The 22,500-nt window shown below is 40.5% G+C and overlaps 1 protein-coding gene across 1 annotated transcript in view; it reads right to left on the reverse strand.

Annotated features, from left to right (window-relative positions):
* Positions 1 to 19,370, reverse strand: part of LOC138969454 (acid-sensing ion channel 4-A-like) — a 55,449-nt gene extending 36,079 nt beyond the window's left edge. The window contains exons 1-3 of the mRNA XM_070342240.1: positions 19,267 to 19,370; positions 16,666 to 16,994; positions 12,799 to 12,955 (exon numbers count right to left, since the gene is read on the reverse strand). Of these exons, the coding sequence (XP_070198341.1) occupies positions 12,799 to 12,955; positions 16,666 to 16,994; positions 19,267 to 19,367 (587 nt within the window). The 5' untranslated portion in view covers positions 19,368 to 19,370. The remainder of the gene's footprint in view (positions 1 to 12,798; positions 12,956 to 16,665; positions 16,995 to 19,266) is intronic.
* Positions 19,371 to 22,500: the final 3,130 nt, after the last annotated feature.

Raw genomic sequence — 22,500 nt, forward strand, 5'->3', positions numbered from 1 at the left:
TCATGCATAAATCGTTGGCAGAAAAAAATTGTTGCCCTTGTGGAACGGAGCCGCCAGAAGAGCGTGATAGGAACTTGTGCGCGTTCATGACATACACAACAATCATTTTTCTTTCAAGGTTTTATTTAACACTATGTGTTCGTAAAAACCGTTGCTCAACAACAAAAATAAATTAATTAATATTTGTTCATCCTATACATGCCGCTACAGAAGCACACAGGGAGAGGGTAGACGCGGCGAGTCGTGTCGTCTGTGAGGTAACGATCGTGTCAAATCATAGTATCTGTTAACGACGCGCCGAACCAAGGTCAGGGGGTGGAGACAGGGGTAAAGAAGAAAAAATATGTGTATTCAGATTCATTCTTCTTTCAGTTGATCAGCTTACTTGACTTCTATTTCCCGAAAGTTTTTTTGTTTTGTGCGCAAAATTATCGATTGTTGTCGTTGTGGTATAGTTGGTTGTCGATATTTTTTCTTCTCAACATCACTGGCTTGATTTGTTTAATGATATATGTAGCAGGCAGCACACGTCTGTTTCAGAAATCGTTTGAACGTCTGAATTCTGTTATGATACAACAATATAGATGATATACAACTTTTACATGAGAGAAGAAAGTCAAACATTATCTACCTAGAACATGTTGTCTTGTTAAGTTAGCATGCGTATTTTGTGTTCTATGCTATTCCTACTCATGCAGATGTCGAGTGCATTTGAGGTAGAAAAATAACAACAACCGGCAGTTTTGTCGCGACATTTCTCGCAATAATGTTTTGGTAAAGTTTACTTCTTCGTCCGGATTTTCATATGTAATTTTCCATGATGTTCGACCTGCAGCCGACTGCGAATTACTCTTAAATGTTTTGAAAGTTGCAACGCAAGTAAGCGTTTCTATCTTTCCATGAACTTTTGTTGTTGTAGTATATCATTATGACATATCTGGGCCCCGGCCGAGATTCGAACCCGCGACCCTAGGATCACAAGTCCACAACCTGAGCTACCCGGGCTCCCTTGAAGCCAATCGGTGTGTTTGAATCTTTAGTCCGATCGTGCAATCAAACCTGTCCAATGAAAGCTTGTCCACCACTTTGTCTATAACGACCACACGAAATATATATATATATATATTTTTTAACATATTGTAAAGTTTTGACTAAATGTTTTAACTTAGATGGGGAATCGTGACTAGGGTTGTGGTGTAGGGCCTACGTAGTACGTGTCTGTGGGTCTGTGGGTCTGTGTGTATGTATGTGTAGAGCCATTCAGAGAAAACTACTGGACTACTGGAGGATACGTTTCTTTGATGACGTAATATCTGGCATTTTGTACAAGTTTTGGTGGCACTGTCACACCCTCATATTTGGATTCATTTGATTAAAATTCTGTAAAAGTAACTTTCGACAAAATCCGGACAACAGGATTGCATTTCAGGATTAAAGCTTGCAAATTATTTTTTGAGTTTGGCCATTAAAAGTCAGAAAATTGTATTTAAAAATAAAATGTGATGAATCGATCCAAAAAGATGTAATCTTATTCTTGATCATTTTCTGATTCCATAAACAAATCTATGTGTATCGATTGAACACTGGATTTCCCTTCTTTGAGCTATGTGACGTCAGAGGCCGACAAAACGTCTGTTTAGGCGGCCAGCCGAGACTACAAAATAGTGCATGTTTGTGTGCGTTCAATCATAAAAACTACAAGAAATTCTACCCAGATACATACATTTTATTTGTATTTTTTTTACCAAAATATGACAATTTACACATATATCTCGACAGTCGTTCACCTCGACCGCTAGTGCGGTCTCGGAGGAACACTGACTGTTTCGATCTGTGTAAAATGTCCTATTTTGGTCAAAAATACATACAACGTTTAATGTCCTGTTTGGATTAAAACAAGCTCGAAAAAAATATACAATAGAAAAAGCACAATTTCATAAGAAGCGCTTTACACTACTGCGCTATACTGGCTTTCTGTGGCGTGAACGCGATAGCGGTCGCCGTCAGGTATGAAATCGACACAGGTATTGAGTTTTGTCTTCGTATTGTCTTTCATAATGTGAGTTCGAAGGGTTGACTGAATGTATTAATTTCGTCTACGCGACATGTTTTAAGATATTGCTTACTTGTCAACTGCGATCACATGTCTAAACGGACTGCGGCTGCCAGTTTCGGCCCAAACTAACGTTCACAACCTGTCTTTCACAACCTTTAAAATCATGTTTGTTTTAAATTTATTTTTTTTAATTACATTGTACTATCTCTACATCACCAATACATAACATTCATACACTACCATCTCGCTATACCGACTGCTAAACGTATCAGACGGACGGGACGGCTCTCAGTTAGCCGAATGCAATCACGTTGTCTTCTGCGCTTGAGTGCACCCCATACACACCTCTTGACATACTCTTGACATACTCTTGAAAGCGATAAGACACCACCCGAGTAGCCAACGGCGGCTTTCTTTAATTGCGATAACAACTCGGGTAGACAGTTTCAAACTGTCGTTAAAGACAGGTCCAACTACACTTACTTTTAAGATGTTACATTATGGAGGTCAAAATGGCCAATTTTCTGTAGTTTTTTTGGAACAATCTATCCTGTTATTGTATTAAAAAAAGAAGCTTTAATTTTTCGGCACTATATTTGATTATGATGGACTCAGTGGAACTCATTCTGATAAGCATCGCTCCACGGCTATTGCCAGTTGTCTCTCTGACCGGACGCTACAGTCCTACGCGAATCTATATAAAAAAAAAAAGAATACAGAGTTATCTCCCATATGTTTTTCGCGAGCACTGATCTAAATTTGAGATCAGTGTTCGCGAGACGAAAATGATTGCAGATTGGCCGACTTCGACAGTGATCTCCGTTCTGTTCTTCACAGTTATGATAAAGACATCGTTCTAAGGTCAAAACAAGTCGAAATTTTGGGACTGCTGCCGGAAGGAGACCGTAATATATGGTTTCATCTCTGTCAACTGGTTACAGAAAAAATCGTCTGCTCCAGTGAGCGCCGAAACCAAACGGTTGATTATCACGTGACACTTTTGTCATATTTAGAATTGTTTGCACAGTAAATACAGCCGCGAAAAATAGCTCGCTTGAAACTGTCTTACATTTCAATTCCTTCGTAATTTTAAAATGACAAAACACCATGAAAAATCATTATCGACGATCGCGAATCTGCTTATATCAATAATACATTACAAAAAACTCTAAATATGCACACACACACACACAAATCGGTTTCCTTGCCAGACAAGGAATCTCAAGGCATCCTGTCAGGGAGAGAATGACCTGAACTCCTTTTGACCTGAGTTCAAGATGAGTGGAACTGTCCTAACATTCTCAGAGAATTATTTTCAAAGTTTATGTTTGTTTTAAACATTAATATGTGAAAACAGAATTAAGGTAGGTGATCAGCGATGCTGTCAAAACTACTCACATTACGTCATATATGGCTGGTTTTTAGTGTTGATATTTTTGTTTCGAGCAACAGATTGACTGATTTGTTTCATATCGCTTAACCGGTATTTATTGTGGGTTTTTTTAAACATTTTTTATTAGGTGTTTTTTGTGTTTGTTGTTGTTGTTGTTGTTGTAAGCACGCTGCTGGATTACACACACACACACATACACACACGGCTGAGTCTGCAGGTGACCCGTCTGCAGTTTTACTAGATATTGCTCGTCGTCGGCGTGTGCTCTTTCAGTAGATATTTTTGTCTTTCTTTGCATCCACATTGTGACACAGTGAAGCCGTCCACGCTGGGTGGTGGGGGTGGTTTGGACTCGATAGATAAAATATTACGATTTTTAGCATAAAGAAAACAAATCCGAATTTTTGAGCGATGGGACAATAAAATAATGAAAAGAATTAAATAAATCTAATTGATCCCTTGACTTTGGGGTAGCGCAACTCTGTTGCTACTAGCTTTCTTCTGGGAGAATGCGACCCGAATTTCCCAGCGACGGGAAAATACATTAATGACAAAAACATCTTATAGATCCCTTGACTTCGGGGTATCGCGACTTTGTTGCTGCTAGCTTTTCTCTGCGAGGAAGCGCCCGAATTTCCCAGCGATGGGACAATAAAGTAATGAGAGAAAAAAAATCTAATATATCCCTTGACTTTGGGGTAGTGCGACTCGGTTGCTGATAGCTTTTCACTGGGAGGAAGCGACCCGAATTTCCCAGCGAATAGACAATAAAGTAATGAAAAACAACAATCTAATATATCCCTTGACTTTGAGGTAGCGTGTCTCTGTTGCTGCTAGCTTTCCACAGGGAGGAAACGCCCCGAATTTCCCAGTGATTGGACAATGAAGTAAAGAAGAAACAAGTCGCGTAAGGCGAATATACAATATTTAGTCAAGTAGCTGTCGAACTCACAGAATGAAACTGAACGCAATGCCATTTTTCAGCAAGACCGTATACTCGTAGCATCGTCAGTCCACCGCTCATGGCAAAGGCAGTGAAATTGACAAGAAGAGCGGGGTAGTAGTTGCACTAAGAAGGATAGCACGCTTTTCTGTACCTCTCTTTGTTTTAACTTTCTGAGCGTGTTTTTAATCCAAACATATCATATCTATATGTTTTTGGAATCAGGAACCGACAAGGAATAAGATGAAAGTGTTTTTAAATTGATTTGGACAATTTAATTTTGATAATAATTTTTATATATTTAATTTTCAGAGCTTGTTTTTAATCCGAATATAACATATTTATATGTTTTTGGAATCAGCAAATGATGGAGAATAAGATAAACGTAAATTTGGATCGTTTTATAAAATTTTATTTATTTTTTACAATTTTCCGATTTTTAATGACCAAAGTCATTAATTAATTTTTAAGCCACCAAGCTGAAATGCAATACCGAACCCCGGGCTTCGTCGAAGATTACTTGACCAAAATTTGAACCAATTTGGTTGAAAAATGAGGGCGTGACAGTGCCGCCTCAACTTTCACGAAAAGCCGGATATGACGTCATCAAAGACATTTATCAAAAAAATGAAAAAAACGTTCGGGGATTTCATACCCAGGAACTCTCATGTCAAATTTCATAAAGATCGGTCCAGTAGTTTAGTCTGAATCGCTCTACACACACACACACACACACACACACACACACGCACGCACGCACATACACCACGACCCTCGTTTCGATTCCCCCTCGATGTTAAAATATTTAGTCAAAACTTGACTAAATATAAAAACATCTGATAGATCCCCTGATTTGGAGGAAGCGCGACTTTGTTCCTGCTAGCCTTCCATTGGGGGGAATTGACCCGAATATCCCAGCGATGGGACAAAAAAGTAATGAAATAAGAATCAAAACATTTAATAGATCCCTTGACTTAATTTGGAGATGACAAGAAAATATCGGGCGTATTTACGTGATTTGTAAATCGCGGGGCGATTGTTTTAAATTTTTACGAATCACGGGTTAACACGCTCGCATATTACGTCTTCTATGCTATTCCTTCTGATTCTTTCTTTATTTGGTGTTTAACGTCGTTTTCAACCACGAAGGTTATATCGCGACGGGATTCCTTCTGATGCAGGTGTCGATCGCATTTACGATCAAAAACAGGAGTTTTTGCGTCAGTTACTAAGGGCATTATGCCAAAAAGCGCTGTATGTCAGCAAGGACTTGTTAGTTTGCTTTGAAACTTTCCGAATATTTTGCCTACATACTACATGTAAGCTACTACGGGTAGTACATAGACAAATTGAACGAAATGACATAGGAATTAATGCCTTAATTTGGGTGCGTAATTTGTCGCAATAATTTGTTGCCGAAGGATTTTAATAGATATGCGCGGAGCGGAATGTATATGGCCTTTCTGATTCCTTATTGAAAACATTTAATAGATCCCTTGACTTTGGAGATGACAAGAAAATATCCGGCGCATTTACGTGATTTGTAAATCGCGGGGCGATTGTTTTACATTTTTACAAATCACGGATTCACACGCTCGCATATTTTGTGTTCTATGCTATTCCTTCTGATGCAGGTGTCGATCGTATGTGCGGTCAAAAACGGGAGTTTTTTGCGTTAATTACGAGGGGCATTATGCGAAAAAGCGCTGTATGTCAGCAAGGACTTGTTAGTTTGCTTTGAAACTTTCCGACTATTTTGACTACATACTACATGTACTACGGGTAGTAGCATAGACAAATTGAACAAAATGACATGGGAATTAATGCCTTAATTCGGGTGCGTAATTTGTCGCAATACTTTGTTGGTGAAGTTTGTTTAATTCAACTGGTAAAAGTAGCACAAATGGTAAACATTATTTAGTGTGTGTTATTCATGTGTTATTTTTGTAAAAGAGTAATTCATTCAGTGTTCACAACAGGTGTTTTAAAAATGTGTTTAAAAGTGGAATGTTTACAGTATATACAACAACTTATTCGGAACGATAACCTCGATAAGATCAAACGAATTATGTATTGTTTGCTTGTCATGTGGGTAATCCTTACACGTAACAAACAACAAACAAACCACAAGGTAGTCCACATCGTATGGCCCAGAGAGGTAATAAAAGCTCGGAAAAAATCAGACACTCAGCGAGCTACTTCTGTTCTCCGACAGGGCCTATTTCTCCCACATGAAAGTTAGCTGCAACAGAGTCGCGCTACCCCAAAGTCAAGGAATATATTAGATTTTTCTCTCTCATTACTTTATTGTCCCATCCCAAGGTAGTCCACATCTTATGGCCCAGAGAGGCAATAAAATCTCGGGGAAAAAATCAGACAGTCAGCGAGCTACTTCTGTTCCCTGACATATGGCCCATCATGGCCTATTGCCTATTTTCGCGGATAGGTGTGATATTGTGAGAGACGGACTGAATGACACTTGACTTAAAGTGTGAAGCGACTAGAACACCAAAAGCGTTTCTGCTTCAAGACAGGCCTTCGCACTTAGGCTGTGTCTGTGACGAGCTGGAAACATAAGTTAAATCAAAGCGTGAAATGTGTTCGATGTATTTTTTAATTCTTCAACATTAATTTTGTTTAAATTGCAGTTTGGGTATAACCGTGGTCCCTCTTATATACTGATAATGGTAATAGTAATCATAAACAAGTCGCGTAAGGCGAAAATACAATATTTAGTCAAGTAGCTGTCGAACTCACAGAATGAAACTAAACGCAATGCCATTTTTCAGCAAGACCGTATACTCGTAGCATCGTCAGTCCACCGCTCATGGCAAAGGCAGTGAAATTGACAAGAAGAGCGGGGTAGTAGTTGCGCTAAGAAAGATAGCACGCTTTTCTGTACCTCTCTTTGTTTTAACTTTCTGAGCGTGTTTTTAATCCAAACATATCATATCTATATGTTTTTGGAATCAGGAACCGACAAGGAATAAGATGAAAGTATTTTTAATTTGATTTGGACAATTTAATTTTGATAATAATTTTTATATATTTATTTTTCAGAGCTTGTTTTTAATCCGAATATAACATATTTATATGTTTTTGGAATCAGCAAATGATGGAGAATAAGATGAACGTTAATTTGGATCGTTTTATACATTTTTTTTTTTTTACAATTTTCCGATTTTTAATGACCAAAGTCATTAATTAATTTTTAAGCCACCAAGCTGAAATGCAATACCGAAGTCCGGGCTTTGTCGAAGATTACTTGACCAAAATTTGAACCAATTTGGTTGAAAAATGAGGGCGTGACAGTGCCGCCTCAACTTTCACGAAAAGCCGGATATGACGTCATCAAAGACATTTATCAAAAAAATGAAAAAAACGTTCGGGGATTTCATACCCAGGAACTCTCATGTCAAATTTCATAAAGATCGGTCCAGTAGTTTAGTCTGAATCGCTCTACACACACACACACATGCACACACGCACATACACCACGACCCTCGTTTCGATTCCCCCTCGATGTTAAAATATTTAGTCAAAACTTGACTAAATATAAAAAGATAAAACAATAATAAAGTTTTGTTATGTATTGCAAATCCTGACATGGTTCTGGGCGTTTCACAAAATTAATGTGTTAACAAAATTACAAAGCAATGTACATAATGAACATTTTAAAACAAAACCATTTTCTCCCTATAAAAATCAACTAGTACTGTGGCATCAGCATTAACAGGGAAAACAAATCTGAAAATTATTAAAAGCACAATCACCTACAAGATGCACATTATAATACATTATTTATCCAGAATCTATCATAATATTGATTGTTTGTTATTATGTGTTTGCGGCTGCCAGTTTCGGTCAAACTAACGTTCACAACCTGTCTTTCACAACCTTTAAACTCATGTTTGTTTTGAATTTTTTTTTTTTAATGACATTGTACTATCTCTACATCACCAATAAATAAAATTCATACACTACCATCTCGTTATACCGACTGCTAAACGTACCAGGCGGGCGGGACGGCTCTGAGTTAGCCGAATGCAATCACGTTGTCTTCTGCGCTTGAGCGCACCCCATACACACCTCTTGACATACTCTTGAAAGCGATAAGACACCACCCGAGTAGCCAACGGCGGCTTTCTTTAATTGCGATAACAACTCGTTTCAAACTGTCGTTAAAGACAGGTCCAACTACACTTACTTGTAAGATGTTACATTATGGAGGTCAAAATGGCCAATTTTCTGTAGTTTTCGGGGGAGAAATCTATCCTGTTACTGTATTAAAAAAGAAGCTTAAATTTGTCAGCACATTATTTTATTTTAGTACCAGTTCAGTGCCTCATATGGCTTTTTGACCAATCAGGACGGATTCTAGGTGACCCTCTAAATGTTATAACGTTCAAGCAGGGACCCTTTTTGTTTATCAAGCAAAACATTGACAAGACAAAGTACAAATTTAAATCAACAATACCAACGTGATTTATTCTAAAGAATGACACTTCAAATGCTGCGAGATAATACTCTCTTTATCTAAAAAAAAAAGTACAGAAAAGTTAGTTTTGTCGGTGGGTGCTTCACGGAATAGCAAAGCACCGCCCATCCTCTGAGTGTGCAATGCCGACCCGCTCACTTGGAATCTAAATGATCAAAGTTCGAAAAAATCTAGTGAAATTGCGTCACTCGCTTTACGTCAAATGTATCTTTACAGCATTTCCCATCGTCTGGAGTCGGTTCTAAATATCTCTCTCTCTCTCTCTCTCTCTCTCTCTCTCTCTCTCTCTCTCTCTCTCTCTCTCTCTCTCTCTCTCTCTCTCTCTCTCCTCTCTCTCTCTCTCCCCCTCTCTCTCTCTCCCTCTCTCCCTCTCTCTCCCCCTCTCTCTTTTTCTCTCTCTCCCCTCTCTCTCACTATTCTCTTTCTTTCTCTCTTTCTATCATCATCATCATCATCATCATCATCATCATCATCATCATCATCATCATCATCATCATCATCATCATCATCATCATCATCATCATCATCATTTTTCTTTTCTTTTCTTGCTCCTCTTACAGTATCACGGTAAATGTTCCCAAATAGATCCTAGTTACCTCAGAGGACGTTAATCCCCAAAGTCAGCCAGTCAGTCAGTCATTAAAGGCAAAAGCGAGGTAACGCACAACTGGGTCCGACCAGTAAAGCCGTCGCTGCCTGTGTGACAACCACCATAAAAATCTACCACAGCGGGAAACTTTCAAGTTAAGTATTTTCAACCATCATGTGCCCGCATTCAACTTTACAATCAAAGGATGTCTGTTGAGATAATCGAATGGATCAAAACTTTGAAACCTGCGCGCATATTCTAAGCCGACTAACACATAATTGTTAAGGACATCATAAAATGGTTCTCGGTGAAAACTTGACCGAGGGCCATTTTACGACGTCCTTGACTCGAGTGTGTGACGTATACTCTTATGCTCTGCTTCTTGGGCAAGGTAAAGAACACCGAAAATATTTCAATGCCGTTCTCGAGCTACGCTGACTTTTACAAAGGGTACAGCTGACACGGCTTACGTAATCTGGTTTCCTGGTCATTTGTGTGAAAAATCTGTCCGACAAAGAAGAAGAAGAAGAAGTGCGCGCAGAGAGAGAGAGAGAGAGAGAGAGAGAGAGAGAGAGAGAGAGAGAGAGAGACAGAGAGACAGACAGACAGACAGACAGACAGACAGACAGACAGACAGACAGACTTTCCGCACTCGTTAAAATGTCAGTTGATACTGGAATGAATGTTGAAACATTGTAAACCTAAAAAAAAAATAAAAAAAATATTAAAATTAAACATTCATACGAGTTACTATCTGTGACAAGAACGCATAAGAAGTATAGCAACTAAATATTAATCCGCTTACCCATTGCTCCTCTTCGCACCTCGGCCTGTGAGTCGTCCTTTTCCTGAGTACTTGCACACAAGTTTTGCGTATGCATACTTCAGTTCGTCTGGAAAGGGCTGTTTTGAATTCTTGTTCGCAAGTTGAACAGCACGACTGTATTTGACCACGTACACCAAATCGTTCTTTCTGGAAAAGTCTGCCAGCCGTTCAGTAAGATCATTCCAACTTCTGAATGTTTTCCCCAACTGTCATTTGTGCCATTTCTCAGCGATTGATCAACGGTGTGGTTATTATGGATGTAGTAAGTGTCGAATTGTGAGAATGCACAGTTCTGTCCGCCAAGTGGTTTTAAACACTGCGCGTATTTGCACCAAGTAATAACGTGTCACATCAAAATAGTTCTTTGCCTGTCAGATAGTTTAGCGCCAAAAACATGAACCAATGATAGCCCATGGATTAGTAAGTCATATGATGTTGGGGCGGGGCCAATGAACTAATGTCAACACAGTAAGTATCAACCAATGTTTGGCTCCGCCCCCACATCACGTGGACTGGGTGGCCGAGTGGTAACGCACTTGCGCTCGGAAGCGAGAGGTTGCGAGTTCGACCCTGGGTCAGGGCGTTAGCAATTTTCTCCCCCCTTTCCTAACCTAGGTGGTGGGTTCAAGTGCTAGTCTTTCGGATGAGACGAAAAACCGAGGTCCCTTCGTGTACACTACATTGGGGTGTGCACGTTAAAGATCCCACGATTGACAAAAGGGTCTTTCCTGGCAAAATTGTATAGGCATAGATAAAACAATGTCCACCAAAATACCCGTGTGACTTGGAATAATAGGCCGTGAAAAGTAGGATATGCGCCGAAATGGCTGCGATCTGCTGGTCGATGTGAATGCATGATGTATTGTGTAAAAAATTCCATCTCACACGGCATAAATAGATTCCTGCGCCTTGAGTCCGAGTCTGGAGATACGCGCGCGATAGAAGACTTCATATATATAATCACGTGACCCATAAACCCATCGCCTGTAATTAGATCATACTATTACCGCTTCAGTTCTGAGACATCCTGCTTGCTGGCGCGCGCGCAGAGAAAAAAATTCCCTCTTTATCTTCGCTTCTGATGCTCATCCTATTGTTGTTGGCACTCGGGTTTGTTTGTTTGTTTGCTTAACGCCCAGCCGACCACGAAGGGCCATATCAGGGCGGTGCTGCTTTTGACATATAACGTGCGCCACACACAAGACAGAAGTCGCAGCACAGGCTTCATGTCTCACCCAGTCACATTATTCTGACACCTGACCAACCAGTCCTAGCACTAACCCCATAATGCCAGACGCCAGGCGGAGCAGCCACTAGATTGCCAATTTTAAAGTCTTAGGTATGACCCGGCCGGGGTTCGAACCCACGACCTCCCGATCACGGGGCGGACGCCTTACCACGAGGATTGGAACTCGGGTAACAGGGAGCGAAGGGCAGTGCCCCACCTAGTGATCGAGTGCCACAACCCAGACTTTTCCCTTAATATATACATAGGTTTTAAACATCGAACGCAGAAGAAGAAGAATACATAGGTTTTAAACTCCTGCTTCCGGATTATACAAAACACATTAAAACATGTATTAAACAATGGCGACTGGACGTGAGAGGGAACAATAAAGAGACCAAAAAGCAATGTACTCACGTTAAAATGACGAACACGGAACGAATAACAGCGACGTTTCGACCTAAGGGTCTTCTTCAGGCACAAAAACACAAAAATACACACACAAAAAAGAAGAAGAAAGACGATAGAACAAATGAAGAGAAGAATAACTGACAAAACAACTGCACTGCACAAACCAACAAATGACAAAGACACAACACTTCGAATTAACCTAAAATAAATCTCATAACAAAATAATTGTAATCATTTTTTTTTTTTACAGGAATGTATATGTTTCTGTGTTTGTTTTTGTTTTAATACAAAAAAAACCGTGATCAAATAATCAGAACTCTTTCAAAATATTCTGAATAAAATATATTAAATGCAATAACTTTTTTTTTTTTTTTTAATTCAAATAAATGTTTTAGTTTAACTGCATTTGAATAGAAACTGAATTCTGATGAAAGCAGTTACTGTAAAGTCATTTGAAGTCACATGATAAAAATCACATCGTTTAGTTGAGCAGACCAAAAAGTGCAGAGCTAAAATATGTGTATGAATCTGTGTGAAAATCCAGTCCGTTTGTCCACAGGGATGCTAGGAAGCAGTCAAATGGGGTCGCTCAATCTGCTCAAATCCAGTCAAATGGGGTCGCACGGGCCGACAAATGGGGACGTCCCCGTTTGTCGGAAGCGTCCCCATTTGACTGCTCTCCAGTGACAATCGTCCCCATTTGTCGGTAAAACCACCTACACACACACATACATACACACACACACAAACACACACACACACAAACACACACACACATACATACACACACACACACACACACACACACACACACACACACACACTTTTTTCAAATTTGCTCTAAATTTAGATCTCACCTGTCGAATGTGAGAGTGATGGGACTAAAGATGGCGCTGCAGTCCACTTTATCTCTTTCTTTGTCACTTCCGTATCCACACGAGGTGAAGAATTCGCCGACCTCAATCCTGGCTGATTCAAATAGGTCGCCATTGAGAGGAGACGCTTTTTCTGTTGCTGCGAAGAAAAATAACAATAGGCGATAAATATGCTATCCCAATAAATTACGCTGAAGATCGATAAACATCGCTAAGACCGAACAGCCGCACAATAACCAACACTGAAACGAAGAACAAAAGAAGAAGAAGAGCCATATAAGTGTGAGCTTGGGAACGACAGTTACGGTACACATGCACTCTGGTGCATCCGTGTGAACTCGTGGTACCTCTATACTATCGGGGATCCATTAAGGTTTCCGAGACTGAGTTTCATTTCTATTGAATTGGTCTCGCGGAATAGCCGATTCTAAAATTTGCATAGGTAAAACGATTGTTTTTTTTGTACAAGCCTCTGGAGTAAATTTTGTGATTAATGTTTTTGTGAACAAGAAACAATTGACAGGTGGCTTTGTTCCATCTCCCTTTTTCCCTCCGCCGCGATGTAAAGTTGAATAGTTGAAGGTGACGTTAGGCACTAACTAAAGAAAGTGGGGCTGCCTGACACCCCTCGAGTTGAATGGGTTAATCTTGTGACACCGGTGCACAGGATGTGAACGCTAAAACTGTGCTTTTGCTTGGAATCTTTGAGGGAAAAAGACGTGTATTTGGTGCGGCGTGTTTTCAATGCCGTTGTGTGACATGTCTGTCACGGCCAAAAATCTTTCCGGAATGTGAGGATTCTTTTGCTGGTAGGTTAAAACAATTTTCTTTCTGTAAATGGGTAGGCGGTGAAAAGGATAGTATGCTGCTTGGGGGGAGGATTTATTTGAATGTTCAAGTAGATTGTTTTGTGAGTTGGAATGGTTGGGAAGATTTTTGTGTGTGAATGCTTTAGAAGACCGTCGTTTGAGAAAACGGTATTGTAGGCATGTTATTTGATAGGAATGATGTGTTTTGTTGTTCAACGAGTTAGCTTGTGGTAGTTGAAATTGTTGATTTGTTTACGTATGCTTACGGCGTGCATTCTGTGTTTACAGGATGGCCGAGTGTGCGACGGGGTTTAGTTAGGTCTTTCTTTCTAGAGGGGTTCTTTTTAGTTAGGTCTGTTCTGGTTTAGTTAGGTCTTTTTCTTTTTTTTAGTGGGTCGTAGATTTGTTTTTATAGACTAGGTTTTGTTAGTGAAGAGTAGTTAGATTTAGTGGAGAGATTTTGGTCAGATTTTGTTAGAGTTTTTGTAGATTTGTTTTTTTTTAAAGAATTGTTTTTTAGGTTGTTTTTTTAGATTTCGTTTGTTTTAAATTAGAGTTTCATTGTGGGTTTTTTGGATTAAAGTTGAGAGTGAGGATTTAGAGTAGAGTGTAGTTTGGGGAAAGGATTTGGTGTGTTTTAAAGGGTATCTTTAGGGGAAGAATGTAGCTTTAGAATGAAGAGTGAGAATATTGTTGTTTTTTTGAAGTTGTTTAGTCCTATACAGTGAAAGTTGTATTTGAAGATAAACCCCCGTTATCCCACATTTTCCCCATTTCATCGTATGGAATAAAAGAACCTGGGTAATATAACTTGTGTCGTCTGCTTTAGTGTTTGAGTTCAGTACGAAAGAGGAAAGTAGATTGGCACACGGTTACATAAGTGTTGTCAGTACTGTAACTGATCATACCTCATTTTTTAAATGAAATTTGAATCGAGTTTAAGATTTTGACAAAACAACTCACAAATGCGAATCTCTGTACTGAGGGGGACATTTTCCAGGTATTGTGATGTCCGAACAACTCAACGCTTCTTTCAAATCTGAATAAATGGCTTTGTGAGCCCGATTTTAATGATTATGAATTAAAAAATCGGTCACCACAGTGCCATCTCAACTAAGCAATTGACGTCATCCAAAGCATGTACAGAAACACATTATATATGTGGGGATATAATGCGGAGAAATTTATTCGTAAAAATCAATAATGTTGTCCTGGGCGGCAAATTTATTGAACGAAAAGCAGGAAAGATGGAAACACATACCGATAGCTTGGTGAAAGGTTGTGTTGCTTCCAATCTAACACCACGGTAACATTTTTTAAAGGATTGGGATTAATTAAAAATGTATTTTGGAAACAAATTTTAATTTGTTGGTTGAAAAATAAGGACATGATTCAGAGAGCAGTAGGTGGAGAAATGTTATTAAGTGATACGTGTTTCGAGTAAAGGATGTATCTGTTGGTAATGAGTTTTTGCCCTTTAATGTTATGCAGCAGAAGGTTGGATGTAAGCCCACAAGATTCTTTGAATATAGGGTGATTTGTACAGCAGTTAAAGCAGCAACACTACGCTCTGCAAATGGAAATGTATGTGGATTCAACGGTTTAAAGAATCTGAGTAAGCCTTGTCAATTTCGCAAATTAATTATAAAGGAAAAATATGTGGAGCCGGTTATAGTTAAATTTTAGGAAAATAAATTTGATTTCAGGCCGGGAAAAGAGCAGTGGTTAATGGTAAACAAAGTAACCACTGAAACACGATTGCGAATGTTACAATGGAAAATATTGCACAATATCTACCCCACAAATATGTTATTGTATAAAATAGGCATTTCCTCGAGTAATTGTTGTACTTATTGTGAGAACGAAATTGATTATATTGAACATTTTTGTTAATTTTTGCCCGAAAATTATATCCATTTGGAAATGCGTTCAGGATAAAGTGAATTGTAAATATAATATGATTATTAAAATTACCGCAAAGGACGTTCCAAGGCACTAATAAGTTATGTGAATTATCTGATTGTGATAGCCAAAATGTGTGTTCGTATTTATAGATATGGTTCCCTTCTGGATATTGTATGCATTTTTGAGAGGGAATTGTTATATAGAAAAGTTGTTTAAAATACATTTAGATATAGTATTGTTAATGATATAGGTATATTTAAAGTAGAAACCTTAATATAAAAAGCAGGAAAAAAAAGATCAATGAAGAAAGATGCTCCCCGCCAACAACAACAACAACAACAACAACAACAACAACAACAACAACAACAACAACAACAACAACAACACAAAAGAAAGGGTTGAAGCAGCCTGCATGCAACTGAGATCAAAAAGAAGAAAAAAAAAGAAAAAAAATCTTCGATCTGGTAATTATATTTTAATTCGCATGCGCACGCACACACCAGGCCCCACCAGAGTGAGCGTCCCTGCGTCCTATACGCACTAGAAGCCGAAAACACGTACTAGAAATTTCTAGAGGGGGTCCCGGGACGCACTAAACTTTAAAAGAGCGGGTCCTGGGACGAACTAAATTTCTTTATAGTGTGGACCGTACATACTTTTTTCCGATTGCTTAATCGTCAGCTATTGTACACAACACACTGTGCATTGACCACAATGTTTTATAAGAAAACCGGGAGTTTTTTGGCTTTTGGACCCTTGAAAACATCTAAAATTCTGCAACGGGGGTCCATGGACCCTCTTCAAATTGAAAGGGGGGGGAGTCCCGGGACCCTCTAGGCGGGACGTCCGTGGGGAGCCCTGCACACACACACACACACACACACACACACACACACACACACACACACACACACACACACACACACGAACAGATACACAAACGCACGCACGCACGCACGCACACACACACACTAACACACACACACACATACACACACCCGCACACACACGCACACACATACACACACCCGCACACACACGCACACACACACACACACACACACACACACACACACACACACACACACACACACACACACACACACACACACACAGAGAGAAACAAAATCCTCACTGTTGAACAAGGGGGAAGAAATGTGATCTGGTATCAGGCCGGCGACTATGGTGCTTTCTACGGTTAGGTTGCCATCACCATCACTCCCAGGGGTGCTGCCAGCGCCCGTTTCAAAATATGAGTTGTAGGCTTTAAGCTGGAAAGGCGTGAGTTTTGTCGTATCCAGGGGGTTCATGTTGCAAATGGTCACTGCTGGGAAGGGGAGGGGTGACGTCATCTTGACGGTGGAGACGGTCTTGAAAGGGAGACTACTGATGTCAAGGTAGGAGCCGTACATCATTAACACCAACACCGTGACTGCCGTCACCACGCACACAGCCCACAGGCATCTAAGAAAAAACCAATGGAACAAAGTTTATGGATAAGTTTATACAATGTAATAAGGATGATTTTCTCTCTGGAAATATTGAAGCTTCGAGATCTGAGGACAGCTTATTCGAATTACCAACCGCAAGCACGTAAGGTAACGTACGAGAATGCTATCTTAAGGCCTCAAGGCCTTGAATCAATTTGGCGAAGTTTACTTCGAGAAACTGACTTGACGAAGCTTTGGCATCGAGATTTCGGTAAAAAGAATTTGTGACGTTTTCGGAATGTAGACTTTGGGCTCAACTAATGACATCCGACAGCGATTGACCCTTGACGATCGACTTCGCTAATAGTTTGTCTTTGACAATTTCAGAATCTATTGAAACAAGTGTGAAAAACTGAGAGAAATCAATCACACAGACTTTATGATACAGAATTTTAAATATGTGACCCTCCACCACGAAATGAGTCGCATGTCACCTCGCGCGGTTCTGCGCTAGGCTTAATATAAGTCCGGGGAGGCGAAAAATTTTTTCACACGTCAGTTGCGGGCTTTCAATCCCGAAGGCTGGTTCCGAGTAACTACGAACGTAATCGGAAGTTCCGATGTTTACCAAGTCAAAGAGCCGAGTCGAACACTATCCTTGCGTCATCCAGAGATACTGTACAGATCTCTGCGTTATCTTTTCAAGCAGCTTCGGAGATTTCAAAATGTTTGCTGTGTGCAACACATGTTCAACGACAACATCTAATACGGATATTTTGGATGTTTTGAAGGAAAGAAAAATACACCCTCTAATTAAAAAGCATGCACGCGTATGGGAGCCACAAACCGCATGCATACTGGCACACGCTGATGCTGGTGATTCTGACTGTACACTGTTACAACTTAGATCTAACTGAACATGATCACGTTACTCGTTAGATCATCAGTGCTATTATTTTGTAGAAACTAAAAAGGCACTCGGAGTCCAGTAACAACATATTGAAGTATCTGTGAATGTGTTTCTGGCAAATAAATGGGAACTCTGGTGTACAAGAGGTCTTCTGCTGCAGTGCTTGGTGTCTAGATCTGGGTTTTGAAGGCTTCCACCGAGGCTGATGATACTGCCTGTGGTGGGAGGGCGTTCCATTCGCCAATGGTGCGAGGAAAGAAAGACTGCTGTCTGTATGATGTTCTGCAGGCTGGGAGTTTATGAGCCTCAGCATGGATTGAGCGAGTGCTGAGTGCAATTCTTTTCGCTCTATCCTATTAATTCACACATTGACCCTGCAGCAGTGACGATCATTTCTAGATTGCAATCGGCAAAGTTCGTAGCTGAGATTGCACTCATTCCAGCGCTACCGTGTACTGGGTCAGCGAGACACGAACGACAACTCAAATCGATAAGCATCCGAACACATCGGAACTTCTGTTTACGTTCGTAGCTACTCGGAAATAGCCTTCGGGATTGAAAGCCCGTAACTGACGTGTGAAATTTTTTTTCGCGGGGTCCGGGGAGTGTCTGGTAACAGTGTGAGGGTCACCTTAGTCACAGGCTTATAACTCAAACAGTTTTCGCTCTTTTTTAAAACGGTTTTCACCACTGGATAGAGCATACACAACTCTTTAGGAAAATGTAAAACTATGAAAATCATGCAAAGGTGACATGCGACTCATTCCGTGGTGGAGGGTCACATATGATGACATGCCAAGATTCAGAAAAACGTAGGTTGAATGGAGTATCTTCTTCTTCTGCGTTCATGGTCTGAAACTCCCACGTACACTCGGGTTTTTTGCACGAGTGGGGGTTTACGTTATGACCGTTTTTACCCCGCCATTTAGGCAGCCATACACCGCTTTCGGAGGATGCATGCTTGGTATTTTCGTGTTTCTATAACCCACCGAACTCTGACATGGATTACAGGATCTTTTCCGTGCGCACTTGGTCTTGTGCTTGCGTGTACACACGAAGGGGGATAAGGCACTAGCAGGTATGCACATACGTTGACCTGGGAGATCGGAAAAATCTCCACCCTTAACCCACTCTTTTAAAAAGTAAAAAATCGTGTCCGGGGTAACATCCCGGAATAAAACCTTCAGCGTTTCCGCATTGTAGTGTTTGTCTCGAAATTCTTGATCGTCTACACATTTGGTGAGGACAGAGTGAACGTGGGAGTCTAACCCATGAACGAAGAAGAAGAAGAAGAGAATTCCTTAAAAATGTCACTGTGTGGGTTTTAACACACCTGACAAAAGTTACAAGAGAACATTGCGAATAAGTATCAAGGACAGAAGCCATTGCACGTTACCTGCGTAGTACGGCGTGCTTTGCGTCAAAGATGCGATTGAGTCCATGCGCCGTGCTGCTGCTGATGAAGTAGTGAAATTCTTCTTTGGCTTTGGCTTCCATCTTTGCTCTGAGGAAGATGTAACATGTTGTGATATCTTCCTCTATCATTTCATAAACGCAACCTGGTCTACAGATCGTTAAATATGTCATGCAAATGGTTTTTGTCTGCGTACGTATGGTTTCATGAATTCGTAAACGTGTGTGTGTGTGTGTGTGTGTGTGTGTGCGCGTGCGTGTGTGTGTGTGTGTGTGTGTGTGTGTGTGAATGTGCGTGAGTGTGAATGTGCGTGAGTGTGTGTGTGTGTGTGTGTGCGTGTTTAGGGGTGTGTGCGTTCGTGCTTGCGTGCGTGTTTGCGTGCGCGAGCGAGCGTGCGTGCATTCGTTTGTACGTGAGCGCGAGTGTGTGTGTTTGAGAGCGCGCGCTCGCGCTTCAATGCATCATCTTAAATGTCCAAGTTCTACCTGTTCAAAGACAATCAATCCTTATAGATTTACAAGTAATACTTGCCTATTGTGTCGTCCAGTGACACAGCAAACGTTCATGCACACAGGTCCAGCACAGTAACATCCAGCGTTTGCGATGATGCGTCCACAACGAGTGATGGTGCTACGTTCTCTTTCACGCGATCTATGTCATTTAGTCCAGCAGCCAGCTTCGGATGTGTTGAAGGCTGCTCCCACTCCTAATTCTTCGGCTTTTAGCGAGATTGGAGTGTTGACGACAGCAGACCTGAACCGCGTTTCTTATCGGCAAGATGGCTAGGTTTTTGCGAGTGAAGTTAGTGGAAGGCGTTTTCAGGGTACTCATTCTGCTCTCTGTCAAAAAGACGAATACTGAGTTTGTGAGACAACGTGATAGAGATGCACGGCGAAAACAATATTATATGGCGGCAAGCTGCATAGGTCACAATTCCATTTGGTTGTTCACTAGCGACGCTTTCGTTGTTATCCAGTCGTATTTGACTCTCGGCTAGCGAGCACGAATTTTTTCCCAGACGTTCTTGCTCGGCACTTGCCCACCAAGCGACCAGCTTGCTAGCGTGTGTGTCCTGATAGAAACGGGCTGCTTATCGGATTACTCCCAAAAGCACTTCAAGAACGCATGGATTTCAGAGAGAACGAAGAACTACTTCCACAATTAATTATTGTCATGGCTCCCGTGTTTAAACAAGCGCTTCGTTGACTGTCAGATCCCAAGAGGGAGATAACGGTTGGCCAAATCGTTCACCACTAATTGCTCGCTGTTATCATTGTATTCTGTAACCAGTTTTAAGGCCCGGAAGGGGAAGGGGGTGGTGTACAAACAGGGAGCCGTGTGTTGCAACAATTCGCTGCAACGGCAAAGATACATGCTCTATCCTCAGCCAGCAGGGACTTAACAATTGTTACTTCTTTTGAACGATTCACAGTTCTTGTCGCTGACACAGACAATAGAAGAGAGAGAGAGAGAGAGAGAGAGAGAGAGAGAGAGAGAGAGAGAGAGAGAGAGAGAGAGAGAGAGAGAGAGAGAGAGAGAGAGAGAGAGAGGAATTAGTTTAAGCAATATTTGTGTGCCTTGAAATGACCTTTTTTTTCCTTCTTTTTTTAATCATTGTTCTGATATTTTACAATATATATATAGGGCTGCCACTTGACATTCTTTGTTTGGCTTTTCTTTTCCTTGATTTTGTTATATGTATATATATATATATATACATGGACATCACATAAAACAACCACATGGTTTACAATTATGGAATACCAGTTGGTTTTACCCATGCAAATACACACGCAGACATACCTCGGGGGTGAGATTGCCAGACACTCTCCAGGAAGTACCACCAGCCATCAGAACTTTTTGGCATTTCAGAGACGAGTTATCTATTGAAGACGGGCTCATCCTGAAAGGACAACGCCTGCTCATCCCAGAATCACAACGGGAAGACATCATGGAACAACTTCATTATGGTCACCAAGGCATCGAGAAGACGCGACTTGGAGCTAGAGAATCTGTCTTCTGGCCTGGAATCAACAAGGACATTGAGCAGAGAACCAAGGGTTAAGGAGAGGGCGGAGGTGGGGGCGGTGGTCACACTGTAATAACTATATACTGGCAATATCTGATCTCAAAGCATACATAGGGTACTATAGAAATGAAATTTTAAAACGAGTGTGCATGTTTAGGATGATGTGAAAGTGGTTATAGAGTAGGTATGATATATATATATATATGTTGGTTATTTTCAGAGCCGGGTACCATTTTGTGACATGCCTTCTCAGGCTTGTAAATAATGTAAATGTATATCTCATGTCAACTAGACATTATTCTCTTTACTTTTGTCATGAATGCTCCCGTAAGATAATGATATATAGGTCCAATTCATTCTTCTTACTCGGCGTGACGTTATCAAATGGATCGGCTAGCTTTAGCCCTAAGGGGCACAACTCCGCTCATACTCTCTTCGCGCCGCCATATTGGATGCCGTCTTTGTTAGTTTTCTTCATTGCACTCTTGTTCTTTTTTGCGTATTTCACTGTGTATGCAGACAAAATGAAGAAAACTGTGCATGCATGAGTCCAAAGGGGATCTGCCTTTTTAACACAACAGCACAACATAAAAAGTAAAGCAAGAATACATTATTGTATACAACTCTCCTGTGTTCACTTTCAAGTGAATAACTATCGTTCTGATATCATTTTAAAGTGAAGCTAAAGAAACCTGGTATCGGCACTGCTGTGCATCTCCTATGATCTCAATGGTATCAAGGCACGGGTCATAGCCCTTTGCCGCGACAAGGTTTGCCGATACCGGCACTTGTCTTGTCTAGACAGTGACGTCATTCATAGATGACGCCAATCATAAATGACGTTTGTCAAGGGAACTTATGCTTTCAAGTGTTGCTGCTTCCAGTGACAGGAAGGTATAGAGATTGATCATTGTATACAATCAATTTATCATTGTATACACAAATTACACAAACGTCATCTTGTGAGGGACCAAAAAATATTGAAACTCTCGGATGATTTTTTTGTGTGGTATCAACCTCGACCTACGGTCTCGGTTGATACCACAAAAAAATCATCCTCGAGTTTCAATATTTTTCGGTCCCTCACTCGATGACGTTGTGTAATCTCTATATATTCATTTATTTATTCTTTATCTCAAATTGCCATGCAGACAGTGCACCAAAATTCACAAGATAAAGCTCTCAAG

Source organism: Littorina saxatilis, linkage group LG6 (genome assembly GCF_037325665.1).
Source record: "Littorina saxatilis isolate snail1 linkage group LG6, US_GU_Lsax_2.0, whole genome shotgun sequence".
NCBI classification, from domain to species: Eukaryota; Metazoa; Mollusca; class Gastropoda; order Littorinimorpha; family Littorinidae; genus Littorina; species Littorina saxatilis.